This window comes from Strix aluco, chromosome 1 (genome assembly GCF_031877795.1).
Source record: "Strix aluco isolate bStrAlu1 chromosome 1, bStrAlu1.hap1, whole genome shotgun sequence".
Lineage (NCBI taxonomy): Eukaryota > Metazoa > Chordata > Aves > Strigiformes > Strigidae > Strix > Strix aluco.
In genome coordinates, this window is record NC_133931.1 from 35,863,413 (window position 1) to 35,890,364 (window position 26,952).

A 26,952-nucleotide genomic window follows, 5' to 3' on the forward strand; every position below is an offset into this window, starting at 1 on the left:
TGCTTTCTCTTCAGTCACCTTGGAATTTATTTTGAGTGTGTGTGAAGCATTTGGTATTTATACCTGGCTGGAGGGGTCTACTATAGATAATGGAGGCATCTCTACTTATTTGGAACCATGACGTGGTTTTTAAAATACGTCTTTTGAGTAATCAGGTCAAACTATAGTTCACCCAGTTTTATTACCTCTTATAATGCTAAGGGAACTGTTATTTTTGAGATACAGTACAACCTTGGAACTGCCCTTCTGTGTTGCTCTTGAGTCAAAATATTTAACAGAAGTCTGACTTCTGAAAACATTTAGACTTTGTGTATTAACTGTGCTATACTTTCTGCTTTGACCATTTTTTCCTATAATACATAATTCAATGTCTTATTGTAGAATAAAACCTGAGAATTTTTCATGTGTATAGACAGCTTTGAAATATTTTTAGTAAATTAATAAATGTCACCATAACTTATATCTGTATATTATATTCTTTCATATTTTATCAAGTAGACTTGCCTGCCACAGTCAGAATACATGCTTAGCCATTGCCATTTTAACCCCGCTCTAGCATTATTGCACAAAATATATAGCAAGTTATTTTTGAAGATCGGATCAATGAAATGGATTTCAGGCTCTAGGTCTGCCTGGAACAAACTGAGTCTCAAGTTTATGGAATTCTATATTGATCTTGCATGGTACGATGGAAGATCACATATGAAATGACTGGTTCTGTTAAAAATCAGTGGTAAAATGCCTGTTGACCTGCCAGTGAGGTCTTTGTTTCCCACAGTGAGTTTTCAGTGTATGAATTGAAGTGAACTTAGTTTAAAAACAGAACTCCATGACAAAAATTGAAACATTTTATTAAAATGAATTATGTAATAAAGGTATCTCTCTGTCTCTTCATTTTAAAATGTATTTATTTTTGAATATTAGAAAAATGCAGCAAATGGAGAAAAATGCTACCCTTTGGCTTGAAACTTCATTGTCCTTTCTAATGTTGCTGTATTTTTGCATTTTTCCCCACAGGACAGCATTGTTTGATCATTATGAACTGGCAGAGTATTTGATTTCAATGGTAAATATTTAATCAAGCAACATGTTTATAGAGATTATTGCTATCTATTACTAGAGGTCTGCATAGAGATATTCATAAAGGAGAATGTGTTCTCAGATATAGGTTATTTAGAGAGAGAGAGATATTTCATAATGCATACTTGACAGTTACAGTACAATGGTAGTTATGGCTCCATAGTAGCATCTCACAATTACAGAGGATGAGAATTTGCGGTTTTATTTCCATTTTATTTACTCAGAAATGTTTCATAAACATCTTTTACCAAATATGAAAAACTGGTTTAGTCATCCTCACTTTTAGGATATGAAATATGAAATAAATGCTAAACATGCATTGAATTTATTCTGATTTTTCCAGAAAGGAATCCTTTCTTTAAAATATGTACATATGATTGTTCTGGGATCACATAGCCATATACTGAAGTTTGTGCATGATCTAGAAATATTTTTTACTCTGTGTAGTTTCGTTATATTTCTTCATGGAATACTTATGAAAGAGAAGAAATGTAACTGGGGATGCTACTGACTGTGGTCCAAATGTCCATTTATACCAATTAAACTAAGGTTTATATAATCATTATGTGCCCCACTCTGCTGAGGAAATTTTCAGAAGTCATCAGACTTTTTCATTTTATGTATGTTTAGGATTTTTACTTAATTTCATAACAATTATATTAAGAAAAACTCTCTTCTACATACAGTTTTCCTTTCCCAGAAACTCTGTTATAGGGATTTGATTTAGTCAGAACTAGATGTTGTGCTTATTTTTATTTCAAATGTGAAATGGTGAGGTTTGACCGCTTAAACTTGACTGAAAAATCAACCTATACAGAAGTTACTACCTGAGAAATAAAGACACAAGTTTTTGTATGTGGAGACTTGTGTGCACAAACTGTTAGAGGGAATATCTTTAACACTGCATTTGCTAAGAACAAACTTTTATTCCTTGAGTGCCATTTTGATTATTTTGGCCTCTTCCATAGAATCTATGCTGAGGTTTTGTTTGGCTCTGGTACAAACTATGTCAGTTTTGAAGCTTTAGGACTCTTCATTTGCCCTGTCTGAGAATGGATCAAAATATGCCAGTGGGGTTAGTGAGATGCAGCACATATATCCCACTACAACCACATGTACAACCCATGCTGCCTGCTCTGCTGGACTCCTGCCAAGATCACTAGGTATTGCCTATGCTGTGGTATACTCAAGGATGAAAAAGAAAAGGTGGAGCAATGTTACTGCTCAGAAGGAATAGCAAATTCCAGTTCAGAATGGCTTTCTGGCTTTAATAAAGAAAACATTTATTTATTTTATATATTAAATATCTACATTTCATGCACATTAACTTACAATGATTACTTCCTTTATCTTATTTTTGGTACGTTTTCTGTCTGAAAATAAAATCCGTTGTAAACAGATACAGTGTTACATCTAGCTCTCCTAGATACAAAAGGTAAGGTTATCCATGCTAAGCAGAATTGTCCAGGCACACTACGTATGCTATTTGCATTTAAATTACACCTTTTTTTTGTAAGTTGTAGGTCAGTGTGCTACACAAAAACCAGAGAATCAAACTCTACAGGTACTTCTTGCAGGGCTTTTCATTATTTGCATTTGGTCTCAACAAAACATGGCAATGAGTATATGCTCTTGTTTTGGTGAGATGTACAGCTATGCTTTGCCGTAACTGAAGGCGAACCAAAGCTTTTAAAAAAGAGAAAAGACAGAAACCTAGATCAATATTCCCAACTTCCAAACATTACAAAACTTTTTAGCTTTAAAGAAATACTACTTACAAACTAGTTTGCAAATTAAGTATTTTAAGCACAATGACTTTAACAATAATGTCAAAGTGGCCGTTGTCACATTTGACAATTAGATGCACAGTATCTGGTTTGTGCCTGCAAATGGCTTGATTGTATTTGCAAGTTATGTACAGAACTATAAAGAAGAATAAAGACATGAAAATCAGAAAGTTCTCACGATATAGCTAGTATCTTCACAATTTCCCTACATCTTTTTAGGGTTGTTTGGTTCTTTTTTTTTTTTTTGTGTATACTGGACAATTTGGCATTGAGGTGTCTGGTGCTTCCTGCGATTACTTCATTTATTGTATTGAAATGTGCTTATTCAAACTAAATAAGCAGTAATTTTACACATTTTCTTGCTTCTTTTTTTTTGAACTTCCTTTTTCCCCTTTTGCTTCTTTTATCTTCACTAAAAGAAAAATGAAAGATTAAATCAGTATAAATGCTAATTGATACCTCCAAAATTTGCATAATATTTATATTATTAACTGTTTAATTCATATACATTAATATATAAATGCAAAAGTAAAAGGAGTTCAGAAACTAAATTTACAAACTTTTAATTCAGCTGTATCATAAATGTGGCAAATATATGTGGCAATATATAAGTTACTCCTTACTGTGATAAATAATGATGAATGCTGCTGAATTCATTTTGCTGAAGGCTGAACAGTGATGTTAGCTGGAGGGAAGGTGCTTAAAGATTTTGTTACTAACTGGAAATTGCTGCCCTGTATTAACTGAAATGAATGAGCCACTTGGGTAAAAAAGGTCTCTGTTTCTTTGCTGAATAAGAACATTTTTAAGAGGTTGTCTGACCTTGTAGAAAGGTAACTGGGGAAAGGGTCCTGCATGTGTTACTCTCAAACATTTCATCAACATACATTGGAAGCTTCTTGTTCTCTGTGGTAATCATTGTACATTTATTAAATGTTTCTTATTACTACATTACAGGTTTTACCATCCTAGAAAGTAAATATTGCTCATGATTATGATTAATTCTCTCTCAAATTAGGACTGAACTCAAAGATGATTCAAGTTAATGGAAAAACTCTCATTGATTTTTTTTTCCAATGATCTTTGGATATTATCTGAAATAAAATAGATTTTTTTGTGTGCTTTGTTCAACTTATTTGGTTTGACTTGCAACTCAATATCTAGAAAAATTTTATCTAAAACATCATAAAATATACATACATCTCATTGGTTTATTTACTTGTATCTTCGTACTCCCTTGTTGGTGGGGTTTTTTTTAGATAGATATGTTTATGCTTATAATATTTTGCTAATCATAGTGATACTGTGACCATAGTGACCATACTGTCCTGGCAATATGCATCTTGTGCAAAACCAAACAAAACAGCAAAACTGGGCTTTTGCCAGAATACCTCATTCCAGTCCTTGTGCTTCCCTCTAGGAGAAAGTTCATATCAAAAACCTTGAGTTTGGAGAATAAAAATGTGTCCGCTGTTGATACAGCTACTTTGGAGTCAAAATTAACTTGGCTCATATAGCTAATGATGAATAGAAAATGAAGATAGATCAAGCTGTACAGATCGAACTATACTGATCTCTGGATCGATTACTACTTTAACAGTATTCATATAGCATAGAGGTTCAGAAGGGTCTTGTTCTGGTAATTATTTGGTAGGTAAGACCACATCATTCAAAAGGGCTGCAATTTTTGTATTTTTTCCAGAGCTTCAATCCCAGTATTTTCAAGTTAAAATTATATATTTTGAGTATTTAAATGCATGAAAAGATACTCTGACAAAAGATTATGAGTTGTGAGTTCAGTATACCTAGAAGTAGGCCACTATTATTTAGGTATCTAGATTTACGTATACAGATGACTGGGCTGTGGCTTATAGTTTGAAAACATAGTAGTTTTATATAGACATGTAATGTGTTTGTTGAATTTACTTATCTGAAGTTACTAAGAATGCCTCTAATTCTTCTATGCTTATAAAGGGCAGCACCATTTAAAAATTTCATTTATTCATTATTCATGATAAACTTGAAATTCTTTATTGCAGGGGGCTAATATTGATAGTGTTGACATAGAAGGTCGATCCCCGCTTCTGTTGGCCACTTCCTGTGCATCATGGAAAATTGTGAATTTACTGCTCTCAAAAGGTAAAAAGGAATAGGCACATATCATATACTTCCTTTGAGCAGGGTCCATACATGTTAAAACTCTGTATCTAACTTTCCTCTCAATTTCAATTCAGTACTTCAGCATACAGTCCAGGAGTAGCTGAGCTAAACAGCTGCACAGTGCTAGTATCCCCTGAGAGAAAGGAAGAATGAGCGTGATGATTTCACCCTTTTTAATACAGAGTGAACAGGCTGTAGAAATGTGTATGCAATGTGGCATGCTTCTCAAGGTAGAGGTGGCACTGGCACTCCCATCCCTGCATTCCTTAGCAGTTCACAAAGAAAGCAGAACTGTGGAACAAATACACCACTTATACAGAGTCATGCTTTGTACCAGCAATCAATCTTTGAATGTTAAAGCCCATATTTCAAGCATTACCTGTGATTTTATACAATCACAGTCACCTGGAAAATGTTTTGAGCTCTGTTTTTCAATTGCTTTACTTTTGGTGCAGCTAATTATTGTTACTATATTTCGTTTTGTTAATAGTAATATATCAGATTTTTTTAATAAGCCCTGTAATAAGTTTTGAAGCTGTAACAAGATTACAGCTTTAAAAGATTAAAAGAGGTGATCACCTGCATCTTTAAATTATCTCTTGATTTGTGGGTGCTTAGTATCTCTGCATATAAGGGCCCCACATAAATCTTAGTGCTGCAATGAAATAGAAAATGCATTCACATGTGAGATAACAATGAAATCTGAGTGTCAGTAGGGGGGTTTTTTGAGTAAAATGATATGTTAAACTGTTGACTTGAAATAATATTTGTTATTTTATAGATTTATAAACATATTTGTTCAACATTTGTTCCTTTGTCTTAAACACCATCAATTAGTGCCAGGGGCCAGCAGTTTTGAAGTTGCTGGTATTTATCTCCATATTTATCTAGGAGCAAATGTATCATTAAAAGATCATCTTGGTCGGAATTTCTTGCATTTGACGGTATTGCAGCCCGGAGGATTACAGCATCTGAATGAGCAATTTCTGCAGGTACAGTAAGCATCAATTTGTGTCTTTCTGTTGCCCTTACTAGAAAATGTAAAGGAAAAGAGCAACTACTGTTTTATTTTGAATGTTTGTAAAAGTTTGTGGTACTTTTTAAGTTGCCCAGTGTCATGGAAAATAGTTCGAAGAGGTACATATCTCTCATGAAACCATTTCAAAGCCAATAATACAGTTTTCTTATTGCCAGGCAAAGGAATAACATAATCCCATAAATTATTTTGCTGTTGGGGGATTGAATAGCTGAAGAGGTAGGCAATAAAATATAGAACTTTTCACTTCTATTTTCCCAGCTTGCATGCAGTAAAGCTAGGGGACATGCTCATATTCAGTCAAGCTCTAGGACTTAAATAGCTTACAGCATATTCTGCAGGAGTTTTCTGTGGACTGGAGTGAAATGAAGTCTTAGATTTAGTTTTAAAAAGGATTTCAAACATGGATTTGTATTTCGCTATGCTGAGGCAAAGCACTCATATTGCTAGAGCCCAAGCTTTCTTGAAAGAGTTAAATTTGCTAGCCTCCAGAGCTCCAAAACCAACCTTTTAAATGTGAATCAAGTATAACTGATCTTACAACATCTGATGAAATCTGTAAGCAAGTTTGATTAGTAATGCAGAATGAATTTAACCTTCTTTTTCAGCAGATGTAGAGAATCAGTTTTAAACCAGAGTGATAATTCTCAGTTGTCTGAATTGACTTTCTAATTATTGATCATACTAGTAATTTGGCCAAAGGAGGGGGGCTGACTCTGGGAGGAGATTTTTAGTTGCTTTAAGAAAGGCTATACATAGGCTAGTACTAGACAAGGTATGGAGGAAAAACAGGGAAATGCAGATGAGAAAGAGAAATGGGGGAAATAAAATTACTCTGTAAACCAGTGAACTGATGGATTTTGAGAGCCAGAAGTTTTGCTACTGAATGCAGACTATAGACTATCCTTACGTTCTGTACAAGCCTTCTGCTGACAGCAGTGAGTCTTATGGTTGAACGGCAACAAAGAAGAATCTCCTGTATTATACTTGTACTGTGGATGGATTGCAGTAAGGGTGCAGAATGGCAAACTGCCGTGTTCTTCGAAGAGTAGTTTGAAAAAATGGTGACCCACGAATCAGCAGACATTAGGTGCTCATTGTTGCTAAATTTACTTTTCCTAAAGTTTGTTTCTTATTTTTAGATACTGCTTTAAAGTATTAATGCTATTGTTGCAAGCTGTTAGAAGCTGTGGAGCGTTAGTGATATAAATGTAATTCTGTGCTTTTGGGGGTTTTTTTTGGGGGGTAACAGATGGAACATATTAAAAATCTTGTAGTGGATGAAGATAATGAAGGATGCACTCCATTGCATTATGCATGCAGACAAGGTGTGGCCCTCTCTGTAAATAATTTACTCAGCCTCAACGTTTCCATCTACTCTAAGAGCAGGGACAAGAAGTCACCATTACACTTTGCTGCCAGGTTAGTAGTGCAGTCTAGGCAATGGAATCAATGCCATTTTTTCCATCTGTATCTTTTTGACATTAATTTCTCTGTTTATCTTTCAAAGCTATGGGCGCATCAATACATGTCAGCGACTTATAAGAGATATGAAAGACACAAGACTTTTGAATGAAGGTGATAAGAAAGGAATGACTCCCCTTCATTTGGCAGCCCAGAATGGTCATGAGAAGGTAGTTCAGTTTCTTCTGAAGAGAGGGGCCCTTTTCCTCTGGTGAGTATACAGATTTCCATTCATGAAGACAAAAAGGAACTATCACCCTACATTTTATGTCCATCTGCTGGGAAGTTAAAACAATATGAATATAAATACAATATATTAAAATATTTAATATATTAATATATATAAATATACGATATAAGGGCATGTTTATAAGATATTTGTAAAACTTAAGCTGATTGTGCCTTTCTTCAGCCTGATACATAGAATCATGGCTAGCTGTAATGCAAGGCTTCTGATACTGGGGAAACTGAGGTTTCTCTAAATCCAACTGAGAGAAGAATATTGAACCTTTTGATGGAAAAAATATTGGTTTGGAAATGTAATCACGTCAGCTTCACTTACAGGCTTGAGTAGGGGTTCTTGGGGCTGGTGGTTCACAGGCAACTTGCCTTGTACACTAAGTCCTGATTTCAGGTCAAAGATCCTCAGATCATTGGCAGCTCCACAAAAGCTTCCAGGCTCACACCTGTAAAGCCAGGAGCCAAAGCAACCAAAAGTTTAGAGTCCTGTTTCCAAGGTACAGTTTAGAGCTTTAACTTTCAGGTCCTGTGCTTCCAAGTCCACTGCAGCCACACCTTGGAGCTAGGGGCCCGAGCGTTCTGAGGAGATCCTTTAGCAAACAGGCCTGTCATATGTTCATTATTTGTGACTGTGGAGGACCCACTAAATGGACTACTGTCAGACCCTTTATTTCAAGTGTCCTTAGCTGGACTACTACACCTAGCAAGGATAGAGATGATACTATACATATATATATATATATAAGTAAATATATGTATGTATGTATATCTATGTGTACACATGTATTGTGTATGTATTTAGGCTTAATTTAGACTTAAATCTGGCATTTTTTAAAGAAATGACCTGGTAGGTTCTATGTGATAAAAGACTTGATGAGTTTTGTTATACTAAGATGAAGTAATATTAATAGGCATAGATTTGTGTGCTTATAAGATTTCATATATTCACTATCTTTAAATGCAAAATTCTGTAATATGGCCATGAGCTATACCACATCTGTTGCCAAGTATTAGTAACAGAATATTGCAAGCATTTGTGTCATTTTCAAGTGACATATAAGAAAATGGCTGCAATCCAGATATGTACAGAAATAGAGGGAGAGAAGAAAAGAGAGAGGGAGACCCAAGTACTGTTACTGAGTTTAACCTCTTACTTCCAAATGATACATTGATAATCACATAATAATTGACAGAAGGCATGGACATCTCTGCAGTAGTCATGCCAAAGAAAAGAGGTTTGAGTCAAAGGAGGAAGCATTTATATTTGCTTTAAATTTATAAAAAGTTTACTATTCATAATTACTAATTTTATACTGCTACATGTAAGTGATTATAAAGGCTGGACGGCCCTGCACCATGCTGCCTTTGGAGGATACACTCGCACAATGCAGATCATTTTGGATACTAATGTGAAGTGTACTGACAGAGTGGATGAAGAAGGGGTATGTGTTCACACAGCATTATTTGTTTCTTGTCTGCTGTTACTTCTAGACCAAACATCGATGTATGCTATTAGTAGTTTTCCACTGGGTATTACATGTGGAATATTTAATTTCCTGTGGTAGATTTAAATTCGTTATATATCACTACTGGTGAAGTTTATTGCTTAGATTAATATATGATTGCTGAAATTGTTATCCAGTTCTTATAAGTGGGAGACAAAAAAAATGCAGATAACCTAATAAAAACCATAAAATACTGAGTATGTTTGACATGTCCCTCTTGCCCCCGTTATAGTGCAAGAGTATTTTAACAATGTAGTACAAACATTGGTAATTTAAATTTAAGGAGTTTATACAGATTTTAAAAAATCTAATATCAACTATAACTCATTAACATATTGTTTGGAATCCATCTGCTCTGCAGAGCGACGTCCAACAGATACAGCTCCTATCTTGCTCTGAATTTTGGACAAATGCAGTATCTGTTGGGTCAAGACAATCCATTTCCTGGATTGGAGACCTCTTATATGAACTTGCGTAACATTTCCCCATCAGAAAACATAGGGTGGTCATTTTAAAGAACTATTCAGTTTCCAACACAGAAGGTGTTGCTAATTTCTCTGAGAACTGGTGTTGAAAACATTTAGAATTATTAGATTAGGAACAAATCTTGCCTAGAAATTAATGAGAAGCCAATGCTTAGTTCTTAATTTCCCTCAGAAAAATCTGGGTGAATTGGGAAGTCTTTCAAAAGTCAGTTTCAGTATGACTTGATTCCTAAACCACTCATTGCCTTACTTTTATGAAAATATCAAAGAAAATAATGTTCCTCTTATAAAACTGTGCCTGCAGATTTTCTTGCAGATTTGTTTGTATGAGCACATCTGGATAACTGATGCTTCTCTTCCTGATTATCAAATGCAGGTGTTCTGTATCTGTAGCTACCATCATTTTTACCTATTTGTGACTTGCAGTTTATTAGTTACAAAATTAAAAGATACTAATGACTTGGGTTTTTTTACCTATAGCTGAGTTTCCTCTTCAGATTTAGCACTATGGTAGTTGTAGACATAAAATAGAGAACTTGTCTGTAATCTCTATCAGAATCTCTGTGACAATATTCTACTTTTTAATGTTGCTAGTAAAAGTATTCAGGACCTGCAGCTGAGAATAGCATGTGGCTCCTCAGTGTGGGAAAGGACTGAAATATGTACTTTTTTTTTTCAAACGATTCTCATGGATGCATTGCTGTACTACTTTTCTGCACAGAACACAGCTTTGCACCTGGCTGCAAGAGAAGGACATGCAAAAGCAGTAAGATTACTTCTTGACTATGGTGCGAAAATTCTGTTCAACAAAGCAGTAGCTTCTTTTTTCCATGAAGCAATACACAATAGGAGAAAAGATGTAGTGTCTGCTGTTATTTTGCACAAAAGGTAAGGTACACAGAAAATTCTTTTTGAATTTCTTTTCCATCGTGTTTTGGTTTGGTTTTTAACTGAGATTAATTTCTGAAGTAAATAAGACTGAGTACATACTTTAAAATTCTAGAGATTGTATTGTGTTCTAGTGAGAGCAAATAAAAAACGGCGTAATTGTGATGGGCATCAGATATGTGGCATGTGGTTTTTCATATTAGACTGAGTATTCAGATTCTGTTAAAAAAAAACAATGTAGAAGCCATTACAAAGAAATAAGTAACCCTTCCCATGTCTTCCCTCTTCTTACATACATAATTTTGGCCTTTCACATAATGCATTAATACCTACAGAATTTTAATCAAAATATGAGTACAACTGGTACCATTCAAGAGATTTAATTAAAAATTGTTATTTTAAATGTTGCAAGTATTTAAAAATGTGGCATCTCAACTGCAGTTTAGAATATTTTATATTACAATATAGCGAAGTCCCACCTCAGGAATAAAAGTGTTGCACTGTTACCTAACGATCACATCTCTTGGTAAGATTTGCAGGAACACTGCCAGTATTTTACTGTATTTATTATTACTTACCTAATCTTGTAACCCAAGATTCTGCCTTTAGTTCAAGTATTCATATTTTTTAGGTCTTAGCGTAGTTGAAACATTTCTGTTTAATTGATAACAGAATTAAACATGAATCATTCCTAGAAAAGCATCTAGAATGTTAATCAATTACTCCCCAAACAGCTGATTTTCCAGTTAATGATATGTAAACTTGTTACATACTGTGATTTGCAAGATAATATGTTAAATAACACTCAAGTATTATAAAAGTAGTTAACTTAGAAGCAACTAATTCACTCTCCCTTATCTTAACTCATTTTTGCAGATGGGAAGAAGCTGTTATGACATTCTCTCACTATTCTAGTGCCAATAAGTGCCCTTTGCTGGAAATGGTTGAGTATCTTCCTGATTCATTTAAAGTAAGTTTTCTGCACATATTAAAGAAATGACCACACAAAAAAACCTTAGTTGCGTTGCATCATTTGCCATTGTTTCTCTAATGCTGTCCTCACTAATACGTATTGTTATAAAATAGAAATAATATAATTCACAAATTGATTTGATTGTATTTTAGTGATAGTTTCAGTCTGACAAGCTTATTTTCTTTAGTATTACAAAAAGTTCTTAGCTTCCTAAGGTCAATGGAGTTCCAAGAGTATAAAAATAGTATAAAAAAGGAGTATAAAAGTAGTGAAAGTCAGAAGAGGATTGGGTTCAAAACCACTTGAGATATTTTCACTTTCTGAGCTAACTGTTAAATGAAGCTACAGAAATGCTTTTTATTAAAATAGCAAATGACTAGGTATATATATATTCATAAAGACTTCACATTTTATACTTGTAAACTAGCATGTAGCCTTGTAAACCACGTAGTTTTATTATTTAACTCCTACATGTAAACTGGATTTTTATGTCTTCAAAACATACACCATAAAATCTGACTGCATCATCACTACTGTTAGATGACTGCTGTATTAGAAGGTCATTTTCTTCAGGTACAAACATATTCTTTCTGATGAACGTTATCTATATCACCTTAATTCACTTTTCTGTTCATCTGCAAAGCTGGTTTTGGACAACTGCATAATTGAGTCTTCAGAAGAAAAGACAAGTCGAGACTTCTATGTAAGTGCATGAAAAAATTTATGAAGACAGTACATTTTACGGTCTTATGATGGAATATGTCACAATATGCCTGGCTATATGTTAGCAGTGGTATATTATTTCTATAATAATTAAGTTAGAAAACAATCAGCTTGGCTTTTAGCAACTAATACTGGACTAAATTCTAATACTCTTAAATATTTTCTATAGTTGCAGTTATAGTTCTATAGTTAGTAAATGGAAATCAGCCAATATTTGAACTTGATTTATGAATAATTCAGTGGTTATTCACCAATAGCTGTATTTGAGTCTATACTTTTAATATATATTTGGCAAAAAACTCCTCAGTATTAAGATGACTTTCAAAAACCACTTCGTCAGATAACGGCAATGTTCAACTGTTAGTCTCTTTTTTTTATCTCAGCAAAGCCACTGATTTAAATCACTTTATTGCCTCAGTGATACTGCAACAAACACATTTTTGGCTTGAAAGTTTGGAAAGTACACAATATGTATACTTTAATGTATATGTCAAGTTCATATGGATAAGATATACTTGTAGACAAATACCAGATCTTAACAGAAAACACAGGTGACTGATCTTATTTTATCCTTTGAGCTGTAAACGTCTTTGAAGTTGAGTTTCTGTAATCTTCATGCTTATGCATTTTAACAAGTATAATGTTAAACTTGAGCAATCTATAGACTTGATCTTTGCTGTGTTAATTCTTGCAATCAAGCTGGGTATCAGAGGTCATGGATATTTCAAAATAACAGTGAATGAAGATATAATACCTATTTACGCACATCAAAGGCATGCCTATCATGAGTAGTACAATCAATAATTCAAGGTCCAACATGTTTCTTTTTTTGTAAATTCTTGTCCAAAATCTTAAACAGTAGATTGCTTTCACAATGCTAAGGTGGCATGAATGTCCTACAGTTATACTACCTCTGAAACCATATTGAAAATGACCTTACAAATTATTACATTGGATTCTGTTAATGATGTAGACATAAAACTTGCAAATTTTCTTTATATAGTGTTAGCAAAGCCATATAACTTTTAAATACAAGCTTTTCTTCAAAGTCAATGTTAAACCAAATTACAGTTATGAGAATGACCTTTTAAAACTGTATTATTTTAAGATTAAATGTGTACTTTCTAGTTTACAATTCAAACTGGCTGTTTGTTTAATCATTTTACAGTCACAGATGTATATCTTGATGGCATGTGTTCACTGGCAGAGTAACTAACAGTCAGTATACGTCAGTGTTCTAACTGCTTTGACACAATAAGCCTTTTTTTTCTCTAAAGGATAACCTTTTTTAAATTAATCATGTTATCTCAGTCTTAGATTATCAGTTTCATCACATTTAAATGCTGGTGTACGTTTATTATTCAGATTGAATATAACTTCAGATATCTTCAGTGTCCCCTGACACTTAACAAGAAACTAAAGGATGGTGAAGACATTTTCTATGAACCACTTACCACTTTAAATGTAAGTTCTTTATTTTATATTTGACATCATTCCATGCTGTCTTGCTTTAGATAAAATCAAGGGGTTTGAATTTTTCATAATAATATTTTTTCTCCAAAGCCCATAACTCTGTATATTTAAAGTATATTGCAATGAAGTATGGGCCAAAGTTCTTCTACTCTAAGTAATAAATAACATTTCTTCTAGGTTTAGATAAAAATTCTTTGTTTATTTAAACAACTGAATGTTTCAAGAGAACATGCAGTACCTGCAGGTAGTACATCAAAGAAAATCATACTCCAGTCATTGTAGTGACCATGCACTGGAATGTAAGGCATTGAAAAAACACCTGTTTTTTTCATATGCTAATTGCAAAACACTTTCTGTGCCTAAAACAAATTTTGCTCTTCTTTCACATTGCCAGTCTGTTCTCTCATTCTTTGTCATAAAATGTTTACAGAACAAACATTCTGACTTAATTCTGTTACTTTTTGGGCTTCCTATTGGCAGGTAGACTTGGTATACTACTAATAAATATTTTCTTATTAAATCAAACTAGAAAAACTTGGTCATCTTACAGATATAGTTGGTAATAAATAGTCTGTGCATTTTTTTTAAAGTTTGAGATAGACTAAGAGAGCAGCAGGAGAGAAGCTGGATGCCTCAGTAGGCAGAGAAGGCAAGATAGTAATAGCTTTGAACCAGAGTGCATAAACAAAGGAACTTTACAATATCTCACAGACATTTTACTTTTCATTAGACTAATATTTAAGTAAAGAAGGTGGCCTAGCCAGTTTTGCAAGCACTTTACTTATCTAGATGAGATAAGTTTGATCCTTCTACTTTTTTTTTTTTGTAGGCCATGGTACGCCACAATCGCATGGAGCTACTCAGTCATCCTGTGTGTAAAGAATATTTGCTTATGAAATGGTAGGTGTATTTTAATGTACATAAAATATAATATTGCATGTCAGCATGAAGGCTATTGTGCCTGAGAGTTGTTCACTAAGATGTACATATTTTTAGTGTTGACTGAAGCAAATGTCTTTTCCATATAACCTCTCATAAGCATATTTAGAATATGCTGCTGATGATCACAGAATCACAGAATCACAGAATCAACTAGGTTGGAAAGGATCTTGAAGATCATCTAGTCCAACCATTAACCTAACACTGCCAGTTCCCATTATCATATAAAATGTAGCTTAGCATTTAGTAATGATCCTTTGATATTTACAGCAAAGACAACCACTGTCTTTGTTTCTGCTTTATTGCAAAAATATATAACAGGATTGCCAAGTTAAAAAGAACAGTATTTCAGAATGGCCAATAAACTTTTGTCCACATAAAACTCAATGAGCATATTCATCATGAAAAGACATTTTAAGAAATGTTTATTTCCTCCTCTTGAAAACATTGGTGGCTGTTAAATTTGAATGCATGCTCTTCTAAATTTGTACAGTGTTGTAACTTTAACATTCTCACTTTCAAGGATGGCCTATGGGTTTCGAGCACATCTAATGAATTTAGGCATATATTCTCTCGGTCTCATCCCACTGACTCTTCTGGTCACTCACATACAGCCAGGAAGACCTTTGAATGGAACAGAGATCTATGAAGCAAGACCATTAGAATATGAGGTACTGAGTTTTCTTACTAGTTACAATACGCTTAGGATTTTTGTAGCAGAAAGGTGTGACATTTTAAAATAATTTCTAGAATTATTTATGATTTAGCAACTCTAGGGAGTAGAATTGAAGGGTATATTTTTAACCAGCAGCAACTTCTGCAGATAATTTTCAGTTCTCATTTTTTATTTTTAACCTTTTCTGAAAATTTTACATCTGGTACATGGTTACTTCAGTTTCTTCCCTGAAGTGAATATTTCTTTAACATTGAAAAAAAGGATTAACATGTATTTACTTATGAAAAGACAGAAAACAGTGGATTCTTTAGCTTCCTATGTTCTTTTAATTTTCAACCAAAATAACTGGATATTGCATATTTAAGATTTGACACAGAAAGAGTAGTCAATAACAAAGTGCTTTTGGGTATTCAAATATTCTTTCTTTGCCCATATTATGTATAACTTTCCCTTGCAGGCCCACTGTTTCTTCACTAGGCTCATAAACTATGAAACTAAGAACAATTTTTGCCAGTCTGCATATAGGTACCTCATGTACAACAGTAGCGAAGAATGTAACAGCAGAATTCAGTCATATACATGGACGGCAAACTCTGTGAAAGGTTTTTAAGTGTATTGGTTGGTTGCTATAATCCCTGTTTATAAACTTAAATGAAAAAATAGAAAAAATTGTGTTGTGCCAAAATGTGAATGATATATCCCCATTTTGGAGTTACAATGTCTCGAAATGAAAAACTTGATTAGGTAGCAAATCACATCGTAGCGACTTTTGAATATTTGTCTCTCAGTCACAACTGTGATAGGTGTGGGGTTACTCTAGTAATTTATGAATATTGATCTCGTTCATGATGTGCATTGGATGGAAATGATGCTTTTAGTTGGGGCCATAAAGAAAGCAAGCAGGGATGAACCGTCTCAGGATAAACCTGTCCTCTGTAAATACTTCGGGGTTGTTAAGAGACAGAGCTCAAACTTTTTTTCAGAAGCTGGAACTGGAATAATTAGGACACCATAGTGAACCGAAGAAGTTAGACTTGCCAAGCCCACCACTACAGGAGAATGAGGCCTTAGAAAAGAAAGACAGTGGTTGAGTGGTTGATGCCCTTTTTTAAGTGTTTCCTTCCTGCAGTTAAAACTAAGCAGTATTCTGTCTTTTAAGAAGGCTGTATTGTCCCTAAGCTGAACATTGTACTAGACTTCCAATGAAGGAACGGCAAGTTCTGCTGTTTACTGAACCTGTGAGTACAACTCATACACAGTGTTACGCTCCTGTGTCCATGTGAAGGGCAGGAGAGTCACAGAGCACAGTCTCCACGACATGAACTCATATATTCTGAGAAGAGATGCCTGTGTCGTTAGCCCTGAAACACTAACGTACTGGTGTTAATGGAGACAAGAATTTGTTGTGGCAAACTTTTTAAATGATCCATTTCAAATACATGATTTTATCACTAAACCCAGGGATTTTTGCAATAGAAAAGAGGCAAGAAAATATTTTACAGCTCTTTTGGGAGAAAAAAGACATAAAACTGAAATAGGAAATCAAACAGGGTATACTAGTAGAAATATGAAATAAAATAAACTCAAGGGATATAAAAGGTTCATGAGCATATCCTGATGTATGAAAAAATCTGGAGAATGACATTCCCAGCCCAGCCCAGTATGTGCGAGATTCTCAAAGATTCAGAAGCCAGAAGAACTGGCAGAACTGGAAGAGTTCATGCTCCACTAACTCACTCATCTTCCTGGTGAAAGACGAGAATGACAGGAGCTGCATATGGTAGACAGGGGAATAACTCAGACTGACCCAGGTCCTTGAATCACCAGAGACTGGGTGGAAGAAGCATAGGTGGAAGAGGGAGTCCTGTCCTTCAGTGAGGAAGGATGCCAGCTGGTGGAGAAGCAGTGCACTGAACAGGAGCTGTGAAGGTGATGCCTGAGACACTAGAGCAACAGCAGTGTGCATGAAATGTCATGCACTGGACGAGACAGTGTCCTAATGGCCCAGGACTGGAATGGAGTGGGGAATGCCAGCTCTGTAGGGAGCACAGGGTTACAGAGCATGGTGCTGTGCTCTTCACCCAGGTTAAAGAGGGACATCGCAACAGGGCAGATGCTGATGTTTGTATAGCTGCACCACTGAAAAGTGAGTGTTATGAATTTGTGGTCTGCTGTGAGTTAATGAACCCCTCAGGTGGGGAATTAGCTCTACAAGTTATTTATTAAAGATGAATTTCACTGTTGTTTTCTATGCCAGTAGAAAGCTTTTTACCACAAAGTTGTCTTTGCCTATACTTGTAAAGGGAGACATCAGAGGGAGCAGCCACATGAGGGTGCCAGGACTTCCAATTTGTCAAAGGACTTCTATTGCCATTCTGGATACTGCAATATGATAGTGAAGTTATGGACAACAGAATTTGTCTTTATGTTCATCCAGTGACAAAACATACTGAAAATGTGGCATAGATACTGCAGTTTGAGTTCCTAAACTCAAATAGTAGTAATAAGGAAACTGCACAGCAACTATTTATCATGGGAATGCTCAAACTTTCATACTTGATTTGAATTACTTAAACAAAATATACATGACATGGATTTAACAATAAATATTAGTAAACCAGAATTTAGATAGTAATGTTTATATGAAGCAAGCTAACAGAGTTTCTTAACTCGGCAATATAATGTCGATGTAGTAGGTAGAGCTGAAATAAATGTTCATTTAATAATTCCTAATTTGTTTTGTGCTCTGATTTTTGTTTCAGAACTCATACTTCACAAGGGTGTGTATGTGTTTAGTTTTAATTATGAGTTTACTGGGAATCTGCAAAGAAATATTTCAGCTGATTCAACAGGTAAATACGTAGAGGAATAATATTAATCAGACAGTGTGCTTGCATAGCAGTTTGTGTGATATTGAAATAAATCTGATTTTTCTCTAATTAAAGGGAAATACCAATTTATACAAGATTGAAAGTGAGAAGAGGATTTAAATAGTGTATTGAGTTCAGTCCTTTAATGATGCATGACTTGTAAATATGTATCTGTCTCTCTTAAATCCTAGAAACTGAAATATTTGTTGGATTACTCCAATCTACTGGACTGGACAATTTATACTACAAGCATAATTTTTGTGTCTTCTTTATTTATTAATACACCAGCTCATTTGCAGTGGGAATGTGGAGCAATTGCTGTATATTTGTCTTGGATGAACTTCTTGCTTTACCTTCAACGGTAAAAGTTATTTCCATGCTTTGCAATAAAACAATTTTAATATTTTCAGATATTTTACATATTCTAAACCATGACTGATCAAGTGTGATAGCCCTATTTATTTTTTTTTAAGCTATACAAGTTTCAACATTAGGACCATAGGAGTTTTTTAACCTAATGAACTGTAAAGTAGTTTTCAGTGTTTTTCATGTAGAGAATCACAGCATGTGTTATGGCAACTAAAGAAATAACAAAAATTATTTTAATGTTAAGTAACCAAAGCAACTGCATATGTCTTTTTAAAAATGTGTTTCATTAAACTGTATAGACTTTCACTTAAAAAGAATAAAGCTATGAATTACAAGAGGCAAAAGGAAGTCTGTTTTTGTAAGTAATACCTGGGAGAAGGTAAATTCTTTTATCATTTTACAGATTAAATGGCACACACCACTTTTCTACACCATAGTGTCCTGTAAAAGAACTATAATGGACAAAATAATTATTTCTTAATGCTGTCACTGGTACAATAGTATCCCAGAGTCATGGACTGCAGGAGGGCTGGGTGGAGGGAAAATTAATGTGGGTGTAGTGCTTAAAACTATTAAATTAAACATGTTTGTGCCTGAGCATTACTGCCTTGCACAAAGATGAGTTGTGGATGATCAGCAAAAAAGTGGTAGTTTGGAGCTGTTCAGAAAATAAGGATGACAGCATGTGCTACCGCTGCATATATTCTCTTCTGATTCTTATTGTATACATGCACTAACCCCCCCCATGAGGTCTGACAGACAGACAAACAGGGCATTTGCTGATTAATTTCAGGATCATCTTACTGTAGTTGGGATGTTCAAGGACAAGGTTTGTAAACAGAGTTAAGGTCATAGAGAGGGTGTCTTTATGGTACTGCCTTTGCCGGCAAACCTTGTCCTACGTGTGTCTGACCTCAGATGACTCTCCTCCACTGTGTGCTGTGGGCAAAATGGGGCTTGTCATCTTGTCCCTGAATCTGGCAGAGGACATAATTTCCCAAGTTCAGGTTTGGCGGAAAAAGTAACAATCTGCTTTGTGACAACTCATGTTCAGAGATCTAGTTTTTGTGTAAGCCAAGAATGGGAGAGGCTTGCGAGATGACAGACTGTTGTTGGAAGTACAGGTGTCTTAAAATTATGCTGCTCCTCTTCCTAAGCAGTGTGTTCCTTTTGTTTGCTTGCTTTTCATACTTTGTAGAGCAATAAAAAGCAAAATCTTTTTAAATCAGACATGTGGCTGCTAGATGGATCATGGTGCCAGTTGTCCTTTGTTCTGGTTGCTAATTTGCTTCAAAAAGCAGCAAAAAATTGGATAATTTCCTAATGTTGTTCCAAGTGCAACAGTTCTACAATATTGTACTGTCTGTGGCTATAAAAGTTGTCCCAGAAAAATAATATCTTGAAGAAGTACTGATCTGATGCATTAAAATATAAGATTATGTACTTTAGGCTTGCTGTAAATAAGACCACTGGCATTCTTTTGGATGTGAAAGTATAACACATTCATACCATCTCAGCATATCTCAGAGAGGCAAAATGTCTCTTTTCACACATGAAAATCAGGATTACTTACTGCTTTATGTAAATAACTGTAAGGGACTCTAACCAGTATTTAATGTAGCATATCTTTTGTTTATTTACTGCCTAGATTTGAAAACTATGGCATCTATGTTGTGATGTTCTGGGAAATTTTGAGGACTTTGATTCGGATTGCTGTTGTTTTCTTCTTCCTGATATTGGCCTTTGGACTTAGTTTCTTTGTCCTTTTGGGTTCACAGGTTAGTTGAATGTAATAGTTAATGTTTTTCATTATAAATATTATTTTTAGTAAAGAATCTCAAGAGGATATTTATAAATTTCATCAGTTCAGGTTTTTTCTTGATTTTGGGATTTCTTCTTTTTGCAGCAAACGTATAGCACACCTCTGCTTTCTGTAATGAAGACATTTGCAATGATGCTGGGAGACATTAATTACCATGATGCGTTCCTTGATCCATTACTAAGCAGTGAATTGCCATATCCATTCCTGAGTTACACAGTTCTCATTATATTTACCTTGCTTATTCCAATCCTTCTTATGAACTTGCTAGTAAGTAAACTACTTATTAATATACAAAAGTGGTTAGGCACAGGTTTATATACAATTTTAGCATATAGAATTAGCTTTAGTGCTGATTCATGGCATTCATTCACGATATAAGAAATTGTTATCTTCAGTAATATATTAAAAAGTTACCTTTCCCTGGACTAATTTACCCTCCAGCTTACCGTTCTGAGTATTTTCCCAGAGTTAACTCTTGCAGGGTTATCTTGTTTATCTTTAGGTCATAATTGTGATGGAATTTGAATTGGAGCTACAATGTATTATTATGAGGTCTTGATAAAGGAAATTGGGGAACAATGATTTTAAGAAGTACTTTGATAAATGTGTGCTTCCTAGAGCAGACATAGTCTTAGTTGTTCAACCCCTTGCTGTATCATAACCTAGTGCTAACAATATCTTTTTTTTAAAAAGCCAAAACCCAGATCTACATTACACACAAAACAGCAGTCAGCAGTAGTGTTAAAACTAACTAATGAGCCTGACCTGGACAAAAAGAGTCAGAAAACCTGGTAATGCTGAGAAAGGGGGAAAATATGTAGTACATCTTCAGCCACATCAGGGGTGTTTTTAGGAAATCAGGTTTTTATATGAGCTGAGCAACAAAAATAAAATAATTCAGGTTTTTTAAGTTATTTATTGCTGCCATGGTCCTATTCAATCAAGAGGTCAACAAGTGTTTTATCATAACTGCAGTAATGAAGAATCAAAAAGAAGGGATGTTATTCTTGAAAAATCTTTGAAGTAGCTCTTTAGTGCCTTACTGGTAGACTAATAGTTGGCATTAAAAAAGCTTAATACATTTCTTGATATGGGTTTTCCAAATATGCACAAAAGGGCTATGTTTCCAAATTCAAGTGAAGCAAAATAAGTTTAACTTTAGAGTAATTTTGAAATCACAGACTATGAAAAAATAGAATGAAATCTTTTTTGGTAATTTTAGATTGGTTTGGCTGTTGGGGACATAGCTGAAGTACAAAAATATGCTGCACTCAAAAGGATTGCAATGCAGGTAAGTAGCATACAATAGAAGCACCAACTATAATAGATATCATTGTTAGAACACCACTTAGATAATAAGCTGATTTGTCATCAACATCCCTAACTAACATCATAGCATCTGTGTAAAGAGGCTTGGTAAACATGGGCATCCTATTCTGAATCTCATTTTCAGTCACGTTAGTCATTGTCAAGGAAATGAATAAGCAAATGTATTTTTAAGGAACTTTTGAACAGTCAGTTTAATGAATTCTGAGTTATTCCAACAACAGAATCTCAAAATGAGTAGATGGAATGTTTGAAATTGGAGAGTTGCCTTTTAAGGAGAGTTGATGCAGTGGAAAGAAGGTTAAGGTACACAGAAATCAAAAGGATGCCAAATTCACTACAGTATACTGAAGGCTCATGCTGGTCTGTGTACTGAGGAGATACTATGCAATACCAGGTATGACTAAGGAACTTAACATCACATTTATAAATGGTTTTAGTTACCTTAAGATGTATAAGGACATCTAACAGAATTTCTGTTGAAATCAGAAGAGTTTAGTAACCTACATGCTTTTGAAAACTATGTGCACCGTAGATAAAGGACTACATTTGTGAAAGCTACTTTGAAAATAGCTTTTTCAAAATAGCTTTCGCAAATGTAGTCCTTACAGCTTACATATTGGGACTACGGCAATAGCACAACTTCATAAAATTTTCATTTTAAGAAATGGTAAATTTTGCATACAGTTTTCAAAAGCTTTGTTTTTCCCTGTGAACAGTATATCAAGCTTGACTCTCACAAGTGGAAATACACAAAGTATACACCTGTCAAATAAAGAGTAAAGATTACTTCTCACTAGCATGTTCTTAGAAACTCTCTCTGTCCACGTGATTCCTTGAAGTTCTTCTCAAAGTCTGTATTGTGAGAGGAACTGACCATTCATAAAATTGATGCAGGGAGTGGCTTTGCCTGTGTTCCCTGCTGGCTCTGTTTTTTATCAGAAATGTCAGAGCCTACCTAGTGGCTGAGCATGAAGAAGAGAGGTGTGCACAGACATAATACCCAAGAACAGCTCAGAAATAATTACTGGTAGTCATGTAACTTTAAATTGTGTGCTGTACTTGCTTAGTTCAAGCATATTTGAAGAATTCTCTTTTAGAGTAACATTTCCTCCCAAGAGATCTTTGCTTTGCTAGAGATACAAATGACTAAAGCAGAGCTATAAGGGCAGTTCTTGTAGCAGTTAATGCTTTTCACCTGTTTAGGTGTTTCTTTGCCAACAGAACGCTCAGGAAGGATGTTGTCTTGCAGCTTCAGACAGTACTATGAAATCTTTATTAAGCATGTAACCTTCTGTATATTTGGCAGGATTATGGTTGTCTGCAGTAAGCTTATTCTGTACACCCTGTTCTTTTAGATACTTATGCTCAGTATTTCTGCAGCAATTTGAGAATGACCAGAAAGGTACCATCAGCTCAAAAGGCACTCGTATATAACAGACTTGCTTCTACTCAAGGGAAGATTTTTCTCACAGGCATTCCACTTAATCTGTACTGACTCTGTCATAACCTAGTAAAAGGATATAGCATAATTAAAGAGAGAAAGATCACTCTCTCTCCCATTATTATTTGGTCTTAAAACCCATAGCTATGATAGGTATTCTGTCTTGAACACTTCTGCCCTGCAATTGTATACTGCAACCCACAGTGCATGCAGGAGCTCTTCAAGCCATTACACAAGAGCTAACTCAGTTTTGGAACCTCTTTAGTTATAAGAGTGCACATCTATGAGGAATAATTAATTCTGCTAAGATACCCAATACTGCTATGACTAAATGGTTTTAGTGTCTGGACTGGACTGTTCAAATATTATACCACTGTTTGCAGCGTAGATATCCTCTGAGACTTGACATCTAGTAATAGTGATTTCAATATAATGACATGATGATTATTTTCATATGATAATGTGTCTTTATCTTAAGAGAATATATGTTATTCTAAATGCAAAACTACATTTAGGTTAATCTTCACACCAACTTAGAGAAGAAGCTACCATTTTGGTTCTTAAGTCGGGTGGACCAGGAATCAATCACTGTATATCCCAACAGGCCAAGATACTGTGGATTTATGGTAAGATGGTGAATCTTAGACTAAAGAATTCTTACTAAAATGTGATATGATTGACTTACTTTGTACACAGATTGCTAGGAACATTCCAGTAATCTGACTCAATCATTGACTGACATCAGTGGAATTGTGATTAGATCTTGACTGTTTTCAGTGAAATGATAAATCAGTTTGAGTGCAGCCTAACTTATTCAGATATAATTAGTGTTTGAATTCTCAGTGATCTGTGACTTTATTAAGTGAGACAAGCTATAAAAGTTATTCAGACATAAAACAGAATTACTCCCCTTTGGCATTTCTTCTTTTATTTGTTTACTTTTCATTTCAGCTGTTGTTGGTAGACTGAATTTTCTGATTAAATAAATTTTGCAAACCAAATGTTTCATATACAAAAAATAACTTCATAACAAAAACTCTTTTCAACTTTAACACTGTGTGGAGACTGTTACCATTCACTTATTTGGGATTTTTAAACTATTGTCAGACTATAATACCTGATTTCAGTTTGGTTCCATGTTTTGTTTAGAGCGTGTTCCAGTATTGCTTTGGGTGTGAGGACTCTACCACAGATGCACAGAGCACTGATACAACATTAGAACTGGAAGTTCTGAAGCAGAAATACAGGTATTCATTGTGTTATTTTACTGCTGTAAAAATAAGTAGAACCAACATTACAAATGTACTCCTATTTTAAAAAGTGTTCTAAAGCTCCATACTGTAACTAAAAAGTAAAATTCAATGCATCTAGTGTCCTTAAGTAACCTTCTTCACTGTAGTAACTTAGTATTTTATATTCTGTAGTGTATTTACCTTCAAAATACTTGTGTGGTAGAGAAATATTTTTATCCCATGGCAGAGAAAGAAGGCAGGCTTGTTTGCTCATTAAAGTAAACTGAAGTAATGGGGAAAATGCATTTTCATTTCAGAATTAGAGGTTTGTGTATGGAGGTTTTCAGGGGTTACTTTAAATTCACAATTGATGTAGTTCCAGTTGGTCTGCAAATATACACAATCTGTAACTGACTTTCCACTGGTCCGATGGTAAATCTGCTTCAGATTGTTTCCCCAAAAATGGACTGGTGTCCTGGTTCTCATTTGAACAAATCATCTGTTTTCCAAAGCCTTGGAAGGAATTCTCTGTAGATACTTTTCTTATTCATCTTACTAATATATCCATAAGAATGATTTCAGAAAAGCCTTTTGTAAATGTACACCTAGGAAAATCTATCCTTTCTCACTGTCTCACCCCTCCCTGCTCTTTTTCCTATTTTTTATTTCTCCTTTTTTTTTTTTTTAACCTACTAAATTTTTGTCTCCCTGCATAGATTCTGATTAAGTATTTTTTTGCTTGAAGGACTCAGCAAGAGTTGAAGGGGTGAGAATACACCCTACAGATGTAGCCAAACCATGGAATTTAACAAAACTTTCTTCAGATCCATACTACATCAATATATTAGGAACCAGCATAGAACATACTCTTTGGTTTCTTTTCCCCTACAGAGAAGGAAGAAAACTGTCATGTTATAAAATTATAAAATTATTTGGAATAGAATAACTTGTGGTCATTTCACTACAGAAAGTTATATTTGCTGCTTTGAAAATATTGGCTGAAAACTTTGTTTTACTATGTTGCCAGTATGTTTTTATTGTCAGAGTTCAAAACAAAGTTCAGTTTCTACTGAAGCTAGTGGCAATCATTGCCGAGTGTATATGTTTCTCTTCTTTGATTTGGATCGGGATTTTTTTTTGCTTTGTATTAACGTTAGGTAATTGCCACACTATTTTAATTCTGGTGGTTTTCACATATTTTGACATGTATTTACTTTTTTGGAAAAAAAAAAGAAAAAAGGGGAACTAAGGGAACTACATCTAAAGAAGCCCCAAACTGTTCTTCACAGAGAACCTTTTCAGTCACAATGTATATTTCACACTGTAATTTTGTGGGTAGTCATTCTGAAAAGTAGATTTTCAAAAAGCCTGTTTGGTAGTTTTATGAAGATAGTTTCCAGGCACATTTCCCATTTCTTTCATTGTTTCTTAAAAGATAACAGACATTGTGTTCTGTACGTGTGATGCTACCTGATGTTAACTATTTGTATCAACTGCACTGTGGATAGCACTTTAAAAGAGACCAGTAAGTCTCTAATCAGGATCTGTCATATGCTGTTAAAATAGTTGTGAAGTTCACTAAATGTTTGTGGATGCTTAAATGTCATTGCAAATCTGACCCTTTTTTCTTGCCAGACTACTTCAGTCAGTAGGAAAAACTTTTGATAGAACTGTTCAGAATCTTATTTTGACAGTGAAGTTGCTCTTACCTTAAGTACATAGTAAGTTACTTTTCTCAAGAACCAGGAATTTGATCTTTAATCCTATTTCCTGAAACCTGGAAAAGTACCACAGCTTGAAAAATTATATGTACTCCAGATAATATTCTTTGTTAGCAGAAGGGTGAAGTTGAGGACTGTCAGGTCTTTTGCATCTGTAATTTCAATGACTAAAATGTCCTTTGAAACAAAATGACAAAGCCTGCTCTATGCATATTTTTTTCTTTTTTGTTTTTTTAGGCTCAAAGATATATCAACACTGTTGGAAAAGCAACATGACCTCATCAAATTGATTATCCAAAAAATGGAGATAGTGTCAGAGGCTGAGGATGAAGACAGCAATGATTTATTTCAGCACAAGTTTAGGAAAAGGCAGTTAGAGCACAAGAATAGTAAATGGGATACAGTGTTAAAAGCTGTTAAAACAAATGTGCCTAACCCAAGCACAGAAAAAAACAATAGCTTCTTCTAGACATGGCTATGATATCATGTTGTATTATCATTTTGTTTTACTTTAGGGTCACTTCTCTTAGTGTCTGTGCATAATGTTAATGTGATACGTCATGTATTCAAGTATAAAAAAAGGCCAGATCCGAAAAAAGGATGCAGGTGCTCGAAACAGTATTTAAGGAGACTGAAGCTGTCTACATCCGAAACTGTGATCCTAAAAGTGGCTGGCTAATCAGGAAAGTGCCTAACTCACCAGATGCCAGCCGTGCTGTCCTGACAGTTTCTAAGGCTT

General features: G+C 34.6%; 1 protein-coding gene across 1 annotated transcript in view; it reads left to right on the plus strand.

Moving 5' to 3' along the window:
• TRPA1 (transient receptor potential cation channel subfamily A member 1) overlaps positions 1 to 26,682 on the plus strand; it is a 37,739-nt gene extending 11,057 nt beyond the window's left edge. The window contains exons 8-27 of the mRNA XM_074847179.1: positions 1,018 to 1,066; positions 4,907 to 5,006; positions 5,919 to 6,019; positions 7,316 to 7,485; positions 7,574 to 7,738; positions 9,095 to 9,209; positions 10,479 to 10,645; positions 11,522 to 11,615; positions 12,262 to 12,321; positions 13,707 to 13,805; positions 14,644 to 14,714; positions 15,277 to 15,424; positions 18,192 to 18,281; positions 18,491 to 18,660; positions 20,317 to 20,446; positions 20,575 to 20,757; positions 21,713 to 21,781; positions 23,776 to 23,886; positions 24,410 to 24,507; positions 26,451 to 26,682. Coding sequence (XP_074703280.1) covers positions 1,018 to 1,066; positions 4,907 to 5,006; positions 5,919 to 6,019; positions 7,316 to 7,485; positions 7,574 to 7,738; positions 9,095 to 9,209; positions 10,479 to 10,645; positions 11,522 to 11,615; positions 12,262 to 12,321; positions 13,707 to 13,805; positions 14,644 to 14,714; positions 15,277 to 15,424; positions 18,192 to 18,281; positions 18,491 to 18,660; positions 20,317 to 20,446; positions 20,575 to 20,757; positions 21,713 to 21,781; positions 23,776 to 23,886; positions 24,410 to 24,507; positions 26,451 to 26,682 — 2,422 coding nt within the window. The remainder of the gene's footprint in view (positions 1 to 1,017; positions 1,067 to 4,906; positions 5,007 to 5,918; positions 6,020 to 7,315; positions 7,486 to 7,573; positions 7,739 to 9,094; positions 9,210 to 10,478; positions 10,646 to 11,521; positions 11,616 to 12,261; positions 12,322 to 13,706; positions 13,806 to 14,643; positions 14,715 to 15,276; positions 15,425 to 18,191; positions 18,282 to 18,490; positions 18,661 to 20,316; positions 20,447 to 20,574; positions 20,758 to 21,712; positions 21,782 to 23,775; positions 23,887 to 24,409; positions 24,508 to 26,450) is intronic.
• The last annotated feature ends 270 nt before the right edge of the window (positions 26,683 to 26,952 follow it).